Raw genomic sequence first — 19,988 nt, forward strand, 5'->3', positions numbered from 1 at the left:
AGGCCCTACGAGGACAGGCTATGGGACCTGAACCTTTTCAACCTCCATAAGAGAAGGCTGAGGGGGGATCTAGTGGCCTATTACAAACTAGTCAGAGGGGATCAGCAGGCACTGAGGGAGTCCCTGTTCCCTCAAGCACTACCGGGAGTGACTAGAAATAACAGTCACAAGCTGGCAGAGGGTAAATTCATATTAGACATCAGGAGACACTACTTCACTGTCAGGGCAGCTAGGATCTGGAACCAACTTCCAAGTGAAGTGGTGCTGGCTCCTACCCTGGGGATCTTTAAGACAAGGCTTGACAATCACCTTGCTGGGGTCATTTGACCCCAGTACTCTTTCCTGCCATGGCAGGGAGTCAGACTTGATGATTTGCTCAGGTCCCTTCTGACCTTACCAACTATGAAACTATCATGAATTAGCCTGCTGGGGAGGGAGGTTGGGGAATCAAGCCTGCCTGCAGCCAAGGACCTGCCCCTTTCCCCCAGTTCTGCCCCCCATGCAGTTCCAGTGCTGTCAGCACTGCCCCCAGGGCTGTGAAGAGAAAGGAGGGGGAGTGATCAGCCCTGGCAGGGTTAGGGGTGCAGGGCTGGGGTGGAGGCACTCCAGCCACACCCAGTCCATGGTGGGAGCCCACAACAGGGCTTGGGGCATGTTCCTTGAAGCCATAAGCTCTGTGCCCTGACCCCAGGGCACCCTCATTCCCAGCTGGACCTGGTGATGGCTCAGGGGCCCTGCACCTGTCAACCCCCAGCACCCTGCACCACCCCTGTCTCCTCTTCGCCCCCATCTGTCTGTCCAGACACTACACCCCATGCTTCCATCACTGGGGCCCTAGTGTGGAGGCTGCACAGGGCAGATGTGGCTGGCAGGGTCATTGCTTTGCTGGCAGAGGAGGCTGGAGTGATGCTGAGGCTGGTAGGGAGGAAATGCCCACAAGAAGAGCCAAGCCCGGAGTTGCCCAGACCTGCTGCTTTTGTGCACATTCTGCTGGGGAGCCCCCATCACGGGCTGTGTGGGCTCAGGGGGCTGGGCAGGCAGGGGCAGCATGGCCCAGCCAGGGTGGGGCTGGGTGCTCTCTGCGACCCTGTGGCACAATGGTGTGAAGGCCGGATTTTCTTCCTGCAAGGCCCCCCTCTTCCCTGCTGCAGCTGGCCACCTCTGCTCTCATCAACGGGTAGCAGCAGGAATAGGATCCTAGGGAGAAGCTCCAGGCCCTGGCCTCCCTCTCCTCTCCCTTCCTGAGAACAGCCCCCAGGGGTGGGGTGGGGCTAGGCTTCATCATCCCAGCCCCGATCAAGCCACAAATTAATCCTAGGGAACACAAGTTCCCTAAAACACTCTAAAGTAGAGCGCCTTCATCTGAACCCTCATTTGTTGAGGATTAATGTGCTGCATGATTGGCTACTTTTAAAGCACTTTGTAGCTGTGCACTTATGTCATGGTATGGCTGTTGAGCACTTTCAGGGGGCCAGTTACTTGATAAACTTAACTTCTGTCTATGCCCAATGAGCCCATGCCTTCAGCCAATTCAGGAGTATTTTGTAAGAGCACCAGCAAAAGGAAGTTTCTGGCCTTGGCAAAATTCCTGTTGAACTGACAGTCAGTCATTCTGAGGTGGCCAACAATACACATGTAACTGATGTTTCTCCTGGTTTGTAAGTGGCTGTAAGAGATGTGGTTTTACAATAAAAAGTTTTACAATGAGTCTGTGACACAGGGCATGCTTGGGGCAAGGTCTCATGCCGGCCTGCCCACTTGTCTCTATGGGGCAGTTCACCCAGTCTCATCTGCCACAACTTTGCTGTTCCCATAAACTGGTGGTATAAACTGGTGGTATAATGTGGGAGGCTGCCCTTACCCAGCCCTGATGCCACAGGGTGCTATCTACGGCTCTGAACCTCACCTACACTGCAGTCCATGCCTTACAGATGGCATCCAGATTAAGACTCCCTGGTCTGAGACTGGAGCAAATCCAGTCCAAAATTGAAGGCCTCTGGTATATTGCCCATTACTGGGCCACACTCCACTGCCCTAGCTCCTCTTGAGCGGCCCATCTTGGTCCATCAGGCTTCACTACTTGCATGCTGGCCTCACCGTGCAGTCCTTCAGTTCGTGCAAGTTCCCCAAGTCTATGTGGCCCAGCCTTGTGCCAAACCCGGGGCTGATTCTGCCCCAAGCCCCTCACTGGACAACTCTACACCACGCCCCACCCTGGGGTCTCCTCCTCATATTTGCAACTAGCTTCTCACAGAGCTGGCCCTTGCACTGGCTTTCAGACTTACTCCCCATTCAGCCCTACTCAGTCCCCTCACATGCACAGCTTTTCAGGCCTACTCCCAATTCAGCCCTTCTCTGTGCAGGACCTCACATTATGTTCCCTACTCTACCCCCTCTGGGGTCTTCAGGATCTCACATTCCTGCTGGGCTCAGGTGCCTACACATGAGTATACCTGGCCCCACTACTCCCACAGCTCTCAGAATTACTCACCAGATGGTGGGGGCTGGGGTTAAGGCACCCCTACCAGCCTTTCACTGGGGAGGTAACTGGCCTGGCATTTCTTGGGGGCTCCCACACCACTAGGAGCCCCACCAGGCCACCCTTCCCCAGCAGGATGCAGTTTCAGGTCATGCCCAGGACCAAGAATCACTTGGTCTTACCTGCTAGATGTTCTATCTCTGCTTGCTGCCAGCAGCAAACTGCTGTCTTTATATAGCTAGCCTGTAGTCTAATATGGCTGCTGCAATCAGGCACCTGCTGGCTGCCTGACTCAGCCCTTAAAGTGGCAAGCACCTGAAGGTGGGCTGCCACAGGGTCTCACAGCAAATCTTAGAGTTCTGTTTTGCACTGCTTAGTAGGCTACAGCAATGATCACTTTAAAAACAAACAAACAAACACACACAAAGCAAAATTCATAAAGCTTGAGTCCTTAAGGAAAGGCCTAAATTATAGATTAAATATTAAGGCAAGTAATTTCAAATGTTAATATATGTCCCTTTAACTTACACTGAATAATTGTGCTATTTACTCCACCCAATAACAGTAACTTTGGATCTGATAAACAGAAGTTGTAAAATGGAGATTATAACTACCTAGAAGCCCATTACGTCAGCCTTCAGTCTCAGAAATCTTGAGGGTAGAAAGCACATTTGCTAATTTAGCACTCTAAATGTAAATAGCATTGTTCTTTACATGGTTCACATTATCAACATTTTTCATTTGTAAATGTGTAAACATTCAAATGGGGCAAAAAAACCCCAACCCCTTCTATTTTTGCAATAAAAAGAAGGTAACTGTAAAATGACTCACCAAATTCATCACATATGCTTTCATTTTCTATAAGAGCTGGGTGATCAAATGTATCCCGACAGTAAAAGATTTGGGGGCTCTTGCTTGTTACTGCAATGCCACCAAGAGCTAAAACAAACTGGTCTGTTAACACTGAGGAAGGCTTGTCTTGAAGACGCTTTAGCATGGAACGATATCGACAGTATTGTGGATAACTAAGGATCAAGAGACTTGAATCTTCATCATCTTCACCTGCAAAAAAACCCAAAAAACCCTTTAAAGTACATTCTATTTTGTCCAAGGGGTAATATAAACAGTACAAATGAAGTTGTAGCTCAATAGGAAGAAACATAGTAACCAATTTGGGGGCCTTATCCTGTTTTCAATTAAGTCAATGGCAAAGTCCCATTGACTTAAATTGGAGCAAGATCAAGTCTGCTCATTAAAATTTTATCTTCAATATGAAAGTATTTTTCAAAAGAAGGGAAGACCAAACAAAAAACCCTCAGAATGACATATTAAGACACCTTTGTTTTAGAGACTTGAGGCCATTTCTAACACCATTATTCACAAGAGCCCTAATCTTACTCCCTTGCAGTAAGGTACTACAGCTTAAGTAAGGATGACAATATCTACGCTCTAGCTCAGTGGTCAGCAACATTTTAAGGCTGCAGGCTGGACCGACCCTGTTTGTGTTAGATGCTGGTGGGTTGGTGGGAGAGTGGGAGGACTCAACCGCTTCCATCATTTTTCTCTGCAACAGTATGAGGAAAGTGCCCACACCCAACACTTTTCCTCACAGCAGTCAGGGAAAGCAATTGCTGCCAAAGCCCCCCACCATCAAATGCCACCAAAACCCCATGTCTGTGAGCTGGATGTTATGGCTCCTCAGGCCAGATCCTGCCCATGGGCTGTAGGTTGTTGATCCCTACTCTAGCTTACATAAAGTGGCCTCTCTATTTCATGAAGTCTGCCATAAATACTTTAATAGAAAGATTTCATGATAGTTAATCTTCAGTTTCCAATGCCACCTTACTAAACTAGTCTGTACACTATTTTAAATGTTTTTCATGATAATTATTCACTCCGTATGTCTGGAGAGGAGAGAGTTTTTTCATTGCTATTTGGAGGGTGGGGTTTAGAGGGAGGGTAATGATTATTTGGCCTTTCCTTTAAAATATCTAATATTAACCACTATCAGAGAGAGGATACTGAAGTAGATAGATCATAGACTGATTCCACTCTGGCGATGTTTATGACCCTAAGCAATCCCAGACAGAAATTCTTGTGTGAATAGGCAACACACAACAAAATACACATAGTACACCACAGTCAAATGAACTTTTAAATGGCTTCCCAACTGCAAATCCAAAAAAATCCAGAAAAAATTCCTTTTCATTCTGTTGAGTTTTAAACAATATAAAAATAAAGGCATCTAATTTTGAAATATCACAACAAAATGTCATCATATGATAACCAATGGGAAATGTGACGGCAGAAGACAGAACATAACAAGAGAAGGTTGTAGCATGACTTTTATCAGCCCTGATATCAGGGTATCAGGCCAAAACTGAGATGTAGTTCTATTTGTGTTTAGTTCCTCATGCTGGGTACCTAGATTAATTTTTATCTGGACATCTATGGAGGTATGTATAGGTCTGTAGTTTACACTTGCTAGGCTATTGCTTGATTACTAAGTAACCTAGTCTCTATTTCTGTCAAAGATACTATAATCAAATATTTAATCCCACTACCAATATCTTAATAACCTTTCTTCCTCTTAAAGTAGGATTACACTTCAAATAATTGGAAAGAATGTTGGCTGAAATCCTGGCCTAACCAAAGTCAAAGGCAAAAATCCTTTTTTATTTCAGTGTCATACCATGTTAAGAGGTAATATTAATTTTAACTGATTCTTGAAAACAGAGAAACAATATATATAATATTTTTTAACTTACAAAATGTGCTATATTAAAGTATCAATGGGAAAATTGTATACTAACATACCTAGACCATCTCTGAAATTTCAGAGTATTATTTGGAAAATAAACGTAAAATTTTGAGCTGTAAGTACTATTTTCACAACAGTTCTTGAAAGCAGTCAGTTTGATAAGTATTGAGACTTCCCCTGTCCCTCCAGTTTAAAAAGAAGGCAAAACAATTCCTTTCTCAATGTATATGGAAAATATCTTTTGGTAAACATTATTTAAATATTTTTCTAGGAATGGATGACTTACTGCAGCCGAACTTCTTTAGGTCAATTAGGATGTGGTCAAAATATTTTTACCAAGTATCTATCCCATGATCCTCTGCAATCACTTGATTGTGAAATAACTCTTTGCTATACATGTGAGTGTGTATAATTCTGTCTTCATTAGTAAGAAATCCTGAAACTGGATCAGAGACTGGAACCATTCAAGGGAGAAACAAGCTTATGATCCATCCCTCAGCTCCACTGAGAACCTACTGTATGCTTGTTACTTACTGCTTGTACCTTCATGTATGCATTGGTGAATTGATTCTGTTGATCAGACAGCACATTTCTTATGCCAGGATGTGGTCAGCCTTTGTACCAAGGTGCATATAAATGTGTCTCCCATGAGCCTTTGTTACAAACCATTTGTTTCCACTAAGATGTGTGATAAGTCATTAGACAGAATTCTATATACTATTCTATGTTTAATGAATGACATTTTATCGTAAGCCAATGTCATAAACTAAAGCCAGATCGCTATTTGCAGGATCATTCATCTACATATTTGTTGCTTTAGCTATTTTTTTGCTTCTTATTGCAATCCATAAAGGTGTAAACAAACCTGTATGCAAAGTTAACCACACAATAAGTGATTCCAATAAATGCTTTATAATTCATTTTTTCTTTGCCTGTTCACAATAGGCTGAACAGATAAATCTAAGAATGAATAAAGAATGGATAAACTGCACATTTGTTTAGTGAAAGACAAACAGTGTGTTCCTGGAACAAAGATTTTCTCTCAACCACACCCACATGAGAAAGAAAATCAAAGTAGCAAACTACAGACCTCCCCCAGCCCCAGATGATTTTTATTGTAACAAAATACAGAAAATAACGTTTGATTGCAGTTGCATATATTGCTGAATTTTATCTAAATTAAAATTATCATAAAGTTTCCAGTTATTAGAAGCTGAAATGTTAACCAAGCTTCTCACTTTCTATTAAAACAAGGAAAAATAATGTAATTTTAAAAATATTTCATTATGAGCTTACAGAATAGAAGACGCTAAATTACTGAACGTCATTTTACCTTGAATAAGGAGCTCTGTACATAGAAAAAGATAATACAAAGAGTACATTGCTTGCAAGGTTCAACTGAAATTACGCTAATCCCATGCTTATATCATAATTACATGTTTTAACAACCTCTTTCAATGTCAATATTTCATTTATTTATATATAATTCAAGTTCAAAACAGGTTTCTATAAAGAACTGTAATTACAATGTGAGGTTCCACCCATGCTTGGAGAACACTAACTGTATATCTATGGATATAATCCACATAGTTTCTTTTGTGGGGGGGCTTGGGAGGGAGGGGGGGATTGGCAAGGTTTGGCTTTCATGCTGAACAGCATATTCTCCAAATTGTCTTTGTCAGTAAGAGATGCATGAAATGTCAAACACAGTGAATCTATGCAGCTTTCTAAATTAGTACAACCATTTTTAATATGTAATTGAAGATAAAAAATGCTAAAAGCAAGACTTCCTGACAAACCCTTTCAGATGAAGCACTACTTACAGAAAGAAGAGAGAAATACAGAAATATAAGTTTCTCTTTGTCTGCTTGTTTCAGAAACATCAGACTATAATGGCTATAGCTAACCACCACAATCTACTTCGAACAGCAGCAAGCATTTTTTTCTTTAAAAAGACCTTCACACCAGGATGTTATAGAGCTTGATGGAAAAAGTATGCATGTTCCTTCCTGCACCTAATTACCTCAACAGCAAAATCTGCCAAGTATTTTGCCCTTTAGTTCTTTTAATCGTATTAGTGAAAATGCATTTTGATGCCAACAGAAACAAACATTTAAAGATTTTTTTGCTTAAAAGATTCCAAATATGTATTAGGCTCATGTTAGAAACACAAATTTCCATTTCCTCTCAGAAAACATATAGTTATTTTTCAGAAGAAATATTAATTTACTTCTTTTGTACAATTAAATCTCTAGTTTCAACCCAATTTAAATAAAATAATGTCAATATGAACTGCTCTCACAATGATTTATGCTACCTTCTGTTACTTTATTATATTAGACATTCCTTTCTCTAAGCTTTATACTTTCACTGTGCTCCTAGCAACCAAGCAAAGGCTGAGCACCAACTTTATGTCCCTGGCACTGCTCCAGGTTTTACTGTTATTGATAATTATATTGAAGTTCCAATGTAATTGCTACTCTGTTGTGACACAGAATATTTTTCATAATTAGGCATTTCCCATTTTCTGTCCATTCATTTTTGATATTACTAAAAATGATTTTTTATTTCAGAAAACATAAGCAGAACAATGATACAGATAAGAGTACATATATCTGTTACTATCATTACCAACATTGTAATGTGAAGCAAAAAAAATTGTGAATATAGTTTCTCGGAAGGTAATTTTCTTTTCAGTTTAAGTGCTCTTATTCATCTTACAGTTACTCAATGATTTCCTGTTTTAATTACAAGACATTATACAGAAAGACATTTGTAAAAGGGAAATGTACTAGTGCATAAGACTAAATAGCTTCAATTGGTGTTTAAAATTCTGAACTTGTGCAGAAACTTTATCAATTCTCTGTTCCAGTTTTGTGCAATGTATTCTACCACAAATCTAAATCTCTCCCAAGGCAGTTAAGTTAGCACAAATGTATACATCAAAGAACAAAATACACTTGCAGTTAAACTGCTGAAAAAAAGATCAGTTATTTTTTTCTCACTGAAGCTGTTAAATTGGAGGCAAGCCAAGACAAGGAGTGGAAAATATTAAAAAGTAAAAAGCTCGATTAAAAAGAGAGAGACAGAGAGATTTGGTCCTAAATCTATGTGAATACGCCACAAACTATTTCATAAATACATACTGTGACGTAAATTACACATCAGTCTTGCACTGTTGTGGTTATTTTGAGAAATGGTTTGTACTGTAAGTCAGCTGGTAAAACCCCACCCTTAATGATTTTGCAATTCTCTATATAGCAATCAACTGGAGCAGTCATGAAATTGCCAAGAAGGAAAACAGACAGAGCTGTAGAGAGTAGAGAGTGTGTAATAAAAAGATAATGTACTTTTAACATAACAGAACTAGAAGATTGGTTTTATTAACTAAAAAACTACTTAAAAGGTCCCAGGCTTGCCATTTGTTTTGATAAATGTTAACACAGATCTTCATAAGATAAGCAATGAAAGTACCAAGGGAACTAAATAAAGTGGGACGATGCATTGGTGTATAGGTTGCAAATTGAACAAGGGAGTTATTGTGAATACACAGTGAAAATATAGAAAAATGCAAGGCTTTGACCATCAAGCTTTGCGCCCCCTATCCTACCCTTTGGATAAACTGCAAAGGAAAATGCAAACAGCACTGCCGATGCTACCTTCTTTCATAGCTGATTGTATGTAGGAAGGCCTCATGGGTGACATACATATCTTATTTTTTTATTTATGATTTTGTGTATACTTTACTATAGCCATATTACCAACAAAAAGCAGCAATCCTAGTCATTGATGAAAAGACTGGATATTTTTAGTAAGTAAAAGGCTACTCAAATGAATGAGGCCACACATTTCAGTGTGAGCCGAGTTCCTGACTTCCTTGGTTTGATGAAAAAATGCTAGCCTACATTCCTAAAATCTGCAAACTGACCAGGATCTCTGTTTAAGATGTCAGCTGCCACCAAAGACAATTAAAATGACAGGTTTCCATTGGCATACCATGACACCCAGAGCAGATGGATCCAAATACCTGATGCCCCTTTAGGAACTGTGAATGAAAACATATACCTCCCACAAAGTGAAAGCCCAAAATTTTGCAGTGGCCATCTTGCAAAAGAGAATAAATCTTTACCCCAGTAAGTGTTAATGAATAGGAACCTACTTAAATAGTGGTTTTTTGAACAACAGCAATCTCCATGGAAAATGGCATTGGATGTGATTTCCTAGGAAATCAGTGGGAAAAAAAATTAAAATGCTAGCTCCCCAGTGGGAGCTATTGGTCCTCACTACTGCTGTGATCCAGCCTCACAGCCAGCCTAGGAGGGGAAGGTGCCAGCTGTCAGGGTGGCATGAAAGGCAGCAGCCAAGATGGCCGCTTCCCCCTTGGGCATCTCCACTAATCAATGCTGAGGGGTGGGGCTGCACAAAGGGCAGCTAGCAGTCAAGATGCTGACCACCATCTCTTGTCTCCCATCTTCCTGAAGCCTCTCTGACAATCAAGGCCAAGGGGTGGAGCCTCTCTGCCAATCAGTGCCGAGGGGTGGAGCCACTGTGAAATAACTGCAAAATTGGTTCTTTGAGCCATGGCCAAGCTGCGAAAATTGCTTTCTCACGCCATGAGTTAGGTAGGTCCCTAGTAATGAACCTTCAAGCATCCAGCCCTTAAAATGAAGACAACATCCTCCACCTATTGTTACTTTACCCCCTTTGGCAAGGGCTTTTGGTATCATTAGATAATATCAGCACGTGTATAGGAAATGGAGACACACCTGAGCTATATAGCCAAAACCAATGACTGCAGATCAGGGGGAATGTATACTGCTTGATCCTGTCCTTTGCAATGCAACCCAAAAGGCATAATGTAGCCATCCAACAGTGATAAACAACTAACAGCTAGTTATGAAAAAGCAGTAATACTGCAAGAAACAGCCCAAGTGAGGGAGAAGAAATAGTTTCTAACTAGTGTGCAGTTTTATAGAGGATAACCAGGTAAATAAGGATAACCTTTCCTTCCCAAGCCATTTTATGAGGAGGCTCCCCTCAGAGGTGGTACAATCACCTATCCTGGAGATCTTTAAAAAATGACTCAATGTGTACCTTGCTGGGGTCATCTGACCCCAGCAGTTTTTCCTGCCCAAGTGCAGGGGGGCTGGACTCAGTGAACTCATGAGGTCCCTTCCAGCCCTAATATCAATGAATCTATGAATTTATCCCTATCCATTTTTAATCTCTGACCATGTGATCACAATCCAAACAGCCTCAGTGTGAAGCAGCCCTTGTGGGAGAATGATTATCGGTAAGGTTGTAAGAATCAACCAGCACTCACTTCTATCCATTCTGGTAGTCTTGAAGCTAGCAGCCATTTCCCTTTATCCTAAGCAGCCCTGATTTTTGCTGCATCACTGGAAGTGCCAAGTAGCAGTGCTTTGAGGGTGGAGTCTATTTTGCATGCTACGGTGCACTGATGTGATCACTGAGGAGAAAAGTGCCATTGAAAAAGAAATCTTAATTTTCAAAATAACATTTCATTCCTGCTGGATTCATTTGTTCTTGTAATGCTGCTTGGTGTGCCTTGGCTAGCTAATTAATTACAATGCTTTTAAAATATTAATATATGAATTACTGTATTTAGTTCATAAAGGAATGCAAATAAAATAATTAGTTAACCCTGCTAGATGAACTTGCAAATCTTTGCTTTCAGGTTTAAATAAATTTGGGTAAATTATCAACACAACAGGGATATTGCTTTGTTGACAGGACCCATGTTGCATATCCCTATTTTAAGAAATTCCCCTTGATTTGAATGCTAATGCAATCAAGAACAGAGGCAATTTGGTATAGTACATGGAATAAAGTGATTATTGCTGTTTTTACCAGAGAATGGTGATATTAACAAGATGCCCATTAGAGTAAATATCCTATTAATGTTCAACTGTCCTATTTTGTTTTTAAAATGGTAGCAAATAGAAAGACCATATTACTAATATACACCACAAAATGCATTGTAGCAGGGCACTAAGGTGCCTGCTACTGACAAACAGTAATATGGGCTCAGCTGCCAGTCACCAGGGCAGCACAGGTGTGGGTTGCTGAGACAACAAGTCTGGTCAGCTGACTGGAAGGGCGGGGGCTAGGCCTGGCCTATATAAACAGCCAGGCTGAGGCCAGAAGTCAGTTTCCCTCTGGCAGTTGAGGAAGATGGAGCTCTGTTGGAGCAAGCAGAGCAGGGAAGCCTGATGGTCTGAGCGGTTTCTGTATGGGGATACTGGGTGGAGGAAACCCTAGCAGGGATATGAATGAAGGTTAGCCAGTCGGCTTGGAATTTATGTTGTAGTCCAGGAGTGGGCGTTTTCTGTTTTGTTGTTGTGTAAGACCGGAGGACCGGGTGAGGCTGTAGGGGTTGGAGGAGGCCTCATAGGAGCTCCCCAGTAGTGTGGGGGTTCCTGGTGCCGGAGAGGGTGCTGTGTTTTGGGGTGTCTTGACCCTGGCCCCAGTGCAGGCAGGATCAGGAGGAGCCCAGTGTGGGCACAGGTGAGAAGCCCCGGTTGGGTGTAGGACCCAAGAAAGGGGTCTGGGGGCCAGGCACAGCTACAGCCACCTGAGCCTTGATTGTGGGATCACGAGGCAAGGCCCCAGTGTGGGCGAGAGCGTGGGGAGACAGGCCCCAGTGTGGGCGAGAGCACGGGGAGACAGGCCCCAGAGGTTAGAGTGTACTGTGTCACTGAAGGCAGGGCACGGACTGGAACATCTCAAGACCCCGTGCCAAAGAGGGTAGAAAGGAAGCCTCCCTTTAACAATTTACCATCAAAGACGTGGTGGGCGAGATAGTGAGGGTGCGTTGAACCTGATTTGGCATGGTAGGTAGGGGGCGCTAGGGGAGATCACGGCACCCCTAGGTCGGGTCCTGCCACATGCATACACAATCTTTCTGGATGTGTCAGCTTTTTTTTCCTGGCAAGGACAGAGGACTAGTTCAGTGTCTCATGTCACTTCCACAACCTTCTGTTTTTTGTCACAATGCCAGAAGAACATGAGCAGTTCAGAGAGTTCCTAAAATTAGTTCTAACATCTGAAATGAAAGAGAATACATACAAATCTTCTGAAGACTGAAATTACTGTTCAATCCCATAGTAATGGAGTCCTATAAAAAACCCAGCACCATCTAATATGTACTTAAAGCCTATAGTTGAAGAACGTTACTTTGTAGCTAGTGATTTGGATCTGATTTTTTTTCTAGTCCTCTTTCACAAAGTAAAAATTGAATATATTGATTAATGACTGACAGTGGATCCATTTAATCAAATCTTCCATAATGTTTATCTCATTAAATCATTTTGGATTCAAATAATAAATTAATTTTTTTTGTAGAAGATGAAAGAGATATAATACTGGAAAAGTTTACAATCAGACACTTTCATTCCTCTTTACATCCTGATCCAGAAGTTCATAACCACAGCTCCTACTTTGCTCTCCCAGAATCCATTTGTACCTTAGGAAGCAGGTTTATGAGGTTTTTCAGTCTCCAAACAAGCCTGGCTGACAATCATAATACTCAGGTTTTATAGAACACTTTGCAACTATACATCCAAAATGCCTTGCAAAGATGAATAAATATTATTTCTCCCATTATATAGAAAGAGAGGCTAAGACTAGGAGAATGGTTTAAGGTCACCAACCATGTCAATGGTAGAGCTAAGTGCAAAATTCAGGGGTGAAATCTTAGTGGGAATTCTGTCATTCACTTCAATAGGGCAATGATGTTTCCCCAAGTTTCCATGATTCCTAGTCCAGTGCCATATCTATCAGCCACCTATTCTATTTCCCAGAGAAGTCAGAGAATGGGGGCTAAACACACTTTCAGCAGAAAAAAAAAAAACAGTTCTCTAAGGGGTGGATTCAGAGGTGAATTTGGCTGGTGAAATGTGAGTGACTCAAGGCTCCCAACACTCCCCATCATAGACAATTGCCAGGGACTCTCTTGATACACACAAGTCACACACTGAGCACCATAATTTCTGTCTTTATTTTTTAAACAGTCATTCTCAAAATTCATTTTCCTTGCCCACGGAAATCTTGGCTTCACTTTACAGAATTTTATTTTGTCTCCTTTTTAATGTTCTCCACTACTACCTGGGAAAGACTCTATTTCTTCTCCTTGTCTTATATTTTTCAAAGCTCTGCTTTGATATCCTGCTGAATAGTTAGTAAGTGCCACAGCAGAAGCTGAGGGAGCATAAAATTTAGCTGATTCAAAAGAGATATGGCCAAGTTTGAAAATGGGTTCCTGTCATTTCCTGTCACCCCCAAAAGATCACAAAGGTATGACCTCTTCCTCAAAAATGAAAGATTTGTTTTCTTTCTATTTTTAAAGTTATGGCACCAGTGTTAGAACTGGGTCAACCCACATCCTTAAGGTGATGGATCATTTCAGGAAATCATGCTTTATGATACAAAAGGCTTTGTAAACTGCCTTATTAGCTGTCTAAAGAATGTAGATGGGGAAATGGAGAGTGATTATAAAGCTAAACAAAGGCCTGCTGTCCCCTTTAGCATGTATGTTCTGCAAAATGTGGAACATTTAAGTTATACATGCATCAGCTTTGAATAAATGTGTATCTTGGTTGTCTTGGTTACTGATAAAAAGCTTCTGTTCTACTGCAAATAAAAACAAGAATAAGTAAAGGGTTAAAATATAATTTGGAATATGACAAGGCCAAGAAGAGGGATCAAGTCACATCAGACAAGCCAAATGTTCTCTCTATGGCTTTATTTTTCTGTATTTGCTTTTAAATAGTCTAATGCCCTAACATGGAAGCTGCTGTGATTTTAGCAAACAAACAGTAAAAAGCCCTTTTAATAATGAAAGAAAATAATAATATATTTTACTTCAACTGAATTCAAACATGATTTCTTTCTTTCTGAGGTGGGATTTACACAATGAACAGACAGATAATAAGTGTTATCATTCTCACAGACATAACTCAACCAGCATTTTGTAGCTGAATCCAATTCGTAAAGTGCAGTTTAACTACACCATTTTCAACAGTCTGTGCACACCATCCAACCTACAACCACACTAAAAGCCTGATCCTGCAATCAGTTAAGATTGCAAACAACCTTACATATGTGAATAGCTCCACTGACTTCAATGGGATTACTCATGTGCTTAAAACATATTTACATGCACAAATATTTTGAGAAGTGGGCCATACTTTGACCTTTAATTTTCTTAACTTCATGTTTCATTTTCTTCCCAAGATTTGCATAGCAAAAAAACCTTGGGAAACATCTGAAACCCTTAAAGAAACTAAAGGCATAACAAGAACCAATGGCAAAGCAAATTCAAATAAAAAACAGGCACACAGTTTTTAATCCAATTTAATTAATTTATTTAGTGAATGCAAATCTGCGAAGCATTTTATCCAATGGTTAATCACAATTAACTACTGGAATAAACTACCAAAGAAGTGAGAGATTTTCTGTTTGCAGTCAACAATTTGTAACAAGACTTCATGCTTTGTCTAGAAGGCATGTTTAGTTAAACCCAAGTTCTTAGGCCCAGTAGAGGACTAACTTAATGAGACATGCACGCGCGCGCGCGCACACACGCGCACACACACACACACACACACACACACACACACACACACACACACAGCATTAGTTACAAGACACTGTTATCAGGACCTTTTCCTATAAGGCAGAAATAATTCTCTTCATTTTCCATTACCCTCAAAAGTATGAGTCAAAAGCCTTATCTTTATTTTTTCCTGCAGGGGCCCTTTCACTATCATTCAGAAAATTCAGTGGAATTTTGGCCTCCTATAGCAAGTACAGTTAGCTGCCATTCTCAGAAACATGACTTGAAGGGTGGAGTGTGGAAACAGTCCAGTGATTTAAACAGTTAAGCTTTGCTGTTGACATTTATGCCCTCTCTGAAACCCTTAATGAAATCACAACCCTGTTAATTCTTGTAGCGTATTTAGTATACATAAAAACTGCATTATCTACTCTTAACAATTTACAACACATAAGCAGTATCTGGGTCTGTATAAAAATAACAAGCTCACTTTAACCCTCAGCTCCCTGACTGTAATGCTGATTTCCTTGACACAAGGAGAAGTGAGAATAATTACATTTTACTGTCTTATTACATTGATTTAAGTTTTTCAAAGTGCAAAAAATATCCTTTTCACTTTCATTTGTTTCTAGAAATCCTCGCTGAAGACAGTTAGCAAAAGCTTCAGAAATCATGGTCAATATGGACCAAAATTGTACCTTTCCCTAGTGGACATGTGACAGAAGGATAATAGAGTTTAGTAACACCACAGTCAGGCGTTTCTTTTCTATTTCATGTTTCCTTGTGTGCCAAACATAATGTAACAGACAAGTGTTAGAGAGACATGCAGGGAGGAGTATGAATAGAAAGCTTTAAAAGAGAGCCTTAATAGAGAAGCAGTATGCTTAATCTTCAACAACATTCGCTAGCAATTTATTTGCAGCCATTTTCTCTGGTAACCTTTCACACCAGAACAGGTAAGATACAGCAAAAGACAATTTGTCAACTGCCAGATATGAACAAAGAAGCAATTTTTAATAAGCTTCAGTATTCCCTTATATTTGTTTTACAACATGTTAATAACATTTTTGGAAGCCAATCAAAGAAAAGGAAAAGATAGGAAGTAAAAACTCTGTTAAAAATATTGTATAGATAAACCCATGCTATTTTTTCCAGTGTAATTACACGTTTCTACTCCTTAAGCCATAGTGAAATATATACTAGATGTATCTACATGAGATGCTTTACTGTGCAGTAGTGTAGTATACTGCACAGTAAATGTGTGCATCTACACGTGCGCACACTTACTGCGCAGTAAACCTTGCTAATCATGAGTAAATCTGCTACCTGCAAATGCAAGTAGCAAATTTACTTGTGATTAGTTACTGTGCAGTAGTGCTTGTATAGATGTCTGACTGGGAGCAAATCTGCTTCTGGTCAGCTGGCCACCAGGGGAGTTCTGCCCTGGCAGCAGGGAGTTCCAAGCCCCCCGCTCTGAGATCACAGGGGAGAGACAGGTCCCAGGCCACTGCCCCAGTAAGGATCTCCCAGTGCCAGCTCTGCATTTGTGGGGCTCAGGCTGAGAAATCTTTATCTCCCAGTGCCAGCTCTGGGGCCAGCAATGGGAGATCCTTATTGGGGTTGGGGGTTTGGACCTGCCCCACCACTTGCAGCTCTTTCCAAGCCCCTGCCCATGACTGGGAAGCTGGAGTCAGGAGCTCACTGCTGCCAGGGAGGGGGACATTGTTCCCCACCCAGCACCAGACAGCCCCGCAGGGGCAGGGTGCAATGTCTCAGCCCCCACCAGGAGACAGCTGTCTCCTGGCCCACTGCTTCCTGCTAGTCCCTAAGCTACCACCCAGTAGGAGTCCATTGCAGGGCCCCAGGAAGCAGAAGCAGTTTTCTGTCATTAGCAGCAAATCTGCTGCTGCTTCCCTGCACATGTGGATACCTGCCTAGGAGCATTTACTCATGAGTAAAATGGTTCTGGACCTAATACATATGTAGACATGCCCATTTAGTACTAGTAACATGGATTTTAAAAAAAAGAACAATAAGTAGATTTTTCTGCTTGTTAATTGTTTTTTTTAATATTTGTTATTTACCTCATCCTTATGCATCAACGGTCTGCTTCCTATCCCTGACCTGAGTTTGTTGCCCTTCCTCCAGAAATGAGTGAAAATGAGTATGAGAAATGTTGATTCACAAAGAGAAGATGTGAGAAGAAAGATGACACATTCATGAGCCTATGTAGAAGCATCACATTTAGGTTGATCTAACCAGGGTTAGGTCAATCTAAATTTCTACTCTTCTGGATGTTCAGGAGCTTTAAATAAGCCAGAAAATGGTATGCCCGGTCTAAGTTAGTTCAGGAAATGCACTAACTTAGACTGAAAAAGGGTTAACCTAATCTAGTGAATCCAGCACATGGTCATAACACAGACTTGGAAGCACCAGCCACTCACCCCAGCTCCAGGGTTATGCTGTTCCTATTCCCTGCCCGCAATAGTGATTGGGCTTTTAGCTCCCTCACCCCAATTGGGCAACCTCCCTTACAGACTCACCAGCCCCTCCCCCAACCCTGAGTTACTTACCTCAGGCTGCCCATACCACTTCCAGCAGTGGCAAATGGCCACATGCACTGCTCTCAGTCTAGGTTTAAGTGGCTTAAAGTAAGCTGTCTAAACTTAGACTGGGTGCAGCGAATGCTTGTTTGCACCCACAGGCCACATCCAGACGAATGTGAATGGTTGGTTCCCCAGGGACAAGCAGCAGCAGCTCATCTTGCACTGTAGCTACTTGTCCTGCAGAACGCCCATGCCATATGTGCTTTGGCGCATGGCAAGTTACCCCAGGGAAAGTAGGGGAGGCTGCGGCCAGCACTGGGCTGGGCCCAGCAGCCTTACCTGGGGTCCTGGTGGCATCCTGGGGCTGCAGCAATGGTGATCTTGCCAGGCAGTCTGGCTGGCAGCTGCAGCATGGCTCCAGGTGGCCTGGCTCCACTTTTCAGCTGTGTGTGCTGCCTGTGCATGTGCTGCTCCGTTTTTTTTTTTCCTGTGGATTTTTTTGACCCCAAGGATCAAAAAAAACCCACAGAAAAAAAACAACATAGCAGTGCACACCAGCAGCATGCCCTTGCAATGCAGAGAACACCTAACTGTGCAGTATGTGGTGCTGCAGATGTGTTTGCAGCACCACATACTGCAAGACCATGTTTGTCTGGGTGTAACCATAGAGTTTACGCCTGGAGGGGACTGTTATAACCATTTAGTCTGACTTTATGGCTCAAGAAATGGTCTATCTTGAAGTAATGAAAATGAAGAAGGAACACAAAATAGGTGGTTAACATAATCTCTGTCTTATTAGATCCAGTGACAGGCAATTGAGTGAACACAGGAAAAGGCACTTGAGTAGGACCCAGGACATTAGAGTTTGGATAAGCCAGGGACCTCCTGCATGTCCAGGATAGGTCATTCAGAAAATAACTTTTCATAGGCATAAACCCACTGGGGACAGAATCTCCACCAGACACCATCCGTTCTTCAACACTGGGGGCATTTCAGGAGGAGCAAAGAACATGCTGGGAGGGTTTGGGTGTGAGAAAAAGAAAACTTCATTTTTGCCTTCTCTTGATTGTTAAACTTAACCTTTGTAAAAAGCTCTCTGTTTTATTTTTAAGGGATATTTCCACTGAAAAGGGAAACTGGAAAAGGAAAGTCAGAATGTCCAATGGGAAGTCTGGAAACGTTAACTGAAGATCTGGTGAATTGTAAAAAAAAATCAATTAATATTAAAATTTTAAAAATTTCCCTCAGAAAACTTCAAATAGATTTTCCCATTTAGTTGGATAGTAGTCATCCCATGAGAGAAGTGTGATGCACAGCTGGAAAAAATAACCTCTTGTCAAGTCGGCTTTAACCAAGTCCTGCTCTCATTAAGAAAACTAACAAAGATCCCGGAAATCAAGGAAATCATGGCTTAGGCACTCCAAATTGGACTATCAATAGTATCTTGAAGATAAAGGCAGAAGTCATAGTGAATAAGGACCTTGCTATAGAACAAAGAAATAGCTAGAGATGGAAATGGTCAGGGAAAGACTTTGTGCCCTAATCTAGAGTCTAATGAAATCATTGAACACCTTTTCATTGACTTCAGTAAACCTTAGAAGAGGTGCTTACTCTGCAATTTGTTATTCTAATCAAAAGCAGATTTTGCCATTTGGGTCTTACTAGCAAGTGTAGTTTATCTAGATTGGGAAGGTGAACAGAGGCAGTTTAGAGCAGGCTTTTAAGAAAGGAATACAACCTTTTAAAAAAGGAAGGGCGCAATGTCTTTTGGCCATTACCACACGCCATAACAGAGTGCCACTCTTTCAGAGACTTCTTGGATCTCAGACTCTGAAGACTCTTATGCAATTGCCAGTCCTCTACAGAGAACCAGGATACAATTTCCCTAGACAAAGGAAACATTATAGTATCTGCATTGTCAGTAAAGGTGGCAAATAGAAGATTCTATGCATGCTATGTTTTAAGGCACGGAAAGAAAAGGATTCTAGGACATGTAATGCCTGTAGGCGAAAGAGCAATGGTTAGCTAGAAGTCACATCTGGATGAATGTCCTCCCACTCCATGCTTTAGTCAAACTATTTCTCCAAAGCCATCAGCCAGGGAGAAGGCCTCCAGTAAAATTTGCCCAGGAGGGCCTGGTGAATGGTTGCCAGTTTGCTTGCAAAGATAGCAAAAAGTCAGGTTGACTGTACTATACTCATGCAAGAGTGAGGTCAGATTGCCAGCAGAGAAGGAGGCCAGAGAGTTGAAATCATGCTCAACATACTATCTAATACTGTGATTTGTAACCAGGGTGCCACAGCATCCTAGGGTTTCTTAAGATCCTATCAAGGTTGCTGCAGGTTGCCTCCAATGTAAGCACCATTGGAGCTAGGGACAGAAATTACACATAAATCAGTATAAGTGATCAGAAACCAGTTCACATTTGGAACACAACAGAAGTTAAGTACACATAAACAGCTTTCAAAATGGCAGAAACCAGTTTAAGATAAACCTGGATGGATGTAGTATCAAACTTAACTGATTTAGGTTAAATAGGTTTATTAAACTTCTGTCCCAGATCCCCTCCGATTTCAAGTTAATTTACAGTCCCCCAGCAACCCAGGATATTTGCACCTCCCCCAC

At 41.6% G+C, this 19,988-nt stretch overlaps 1 protein-coding gene across 2 annotated transcripts in view; it reads right to left on the bottom strand.

Moving 5' to 3' along the window:
- Positions 1–19,988, bottom strand: part of ARID5B (AT-rich interaction domain 5B) — a 233,704-nt gene that overhangs the window by 138,841 nt on the left and 74,875 nt on the right. For both annotated transcript variants that reach the window (XM_019507895.1, XM_019507896.1), the window contains exon 4: positions 3,311–3,541. In XM_019507895.1, coding sequence (XP_019363440.1) covers positions 3,311–3,541 — 231 coding nt within the window. The remainder of the gene's footprint in view (positions 1–3,310; positions 3,542–19,988) is intronic.

The sequence above is a fragment of the Gavialis gangeticus genome, unplaced genomic scaffold (assembly GCF_001723915.1).
Source record: "Gavialis gangeticus isolate Ggan-Ray unplaced genomic scaffold, GavGan_comp1, whole genome shotgun sequence".
In the NCBI taxonomy this organism is placed as follows: Eukaryota; Metazoa; Chordata; order Crocodylia; family Gavialidae; genus Gavialis; species Gavialis gangeticus.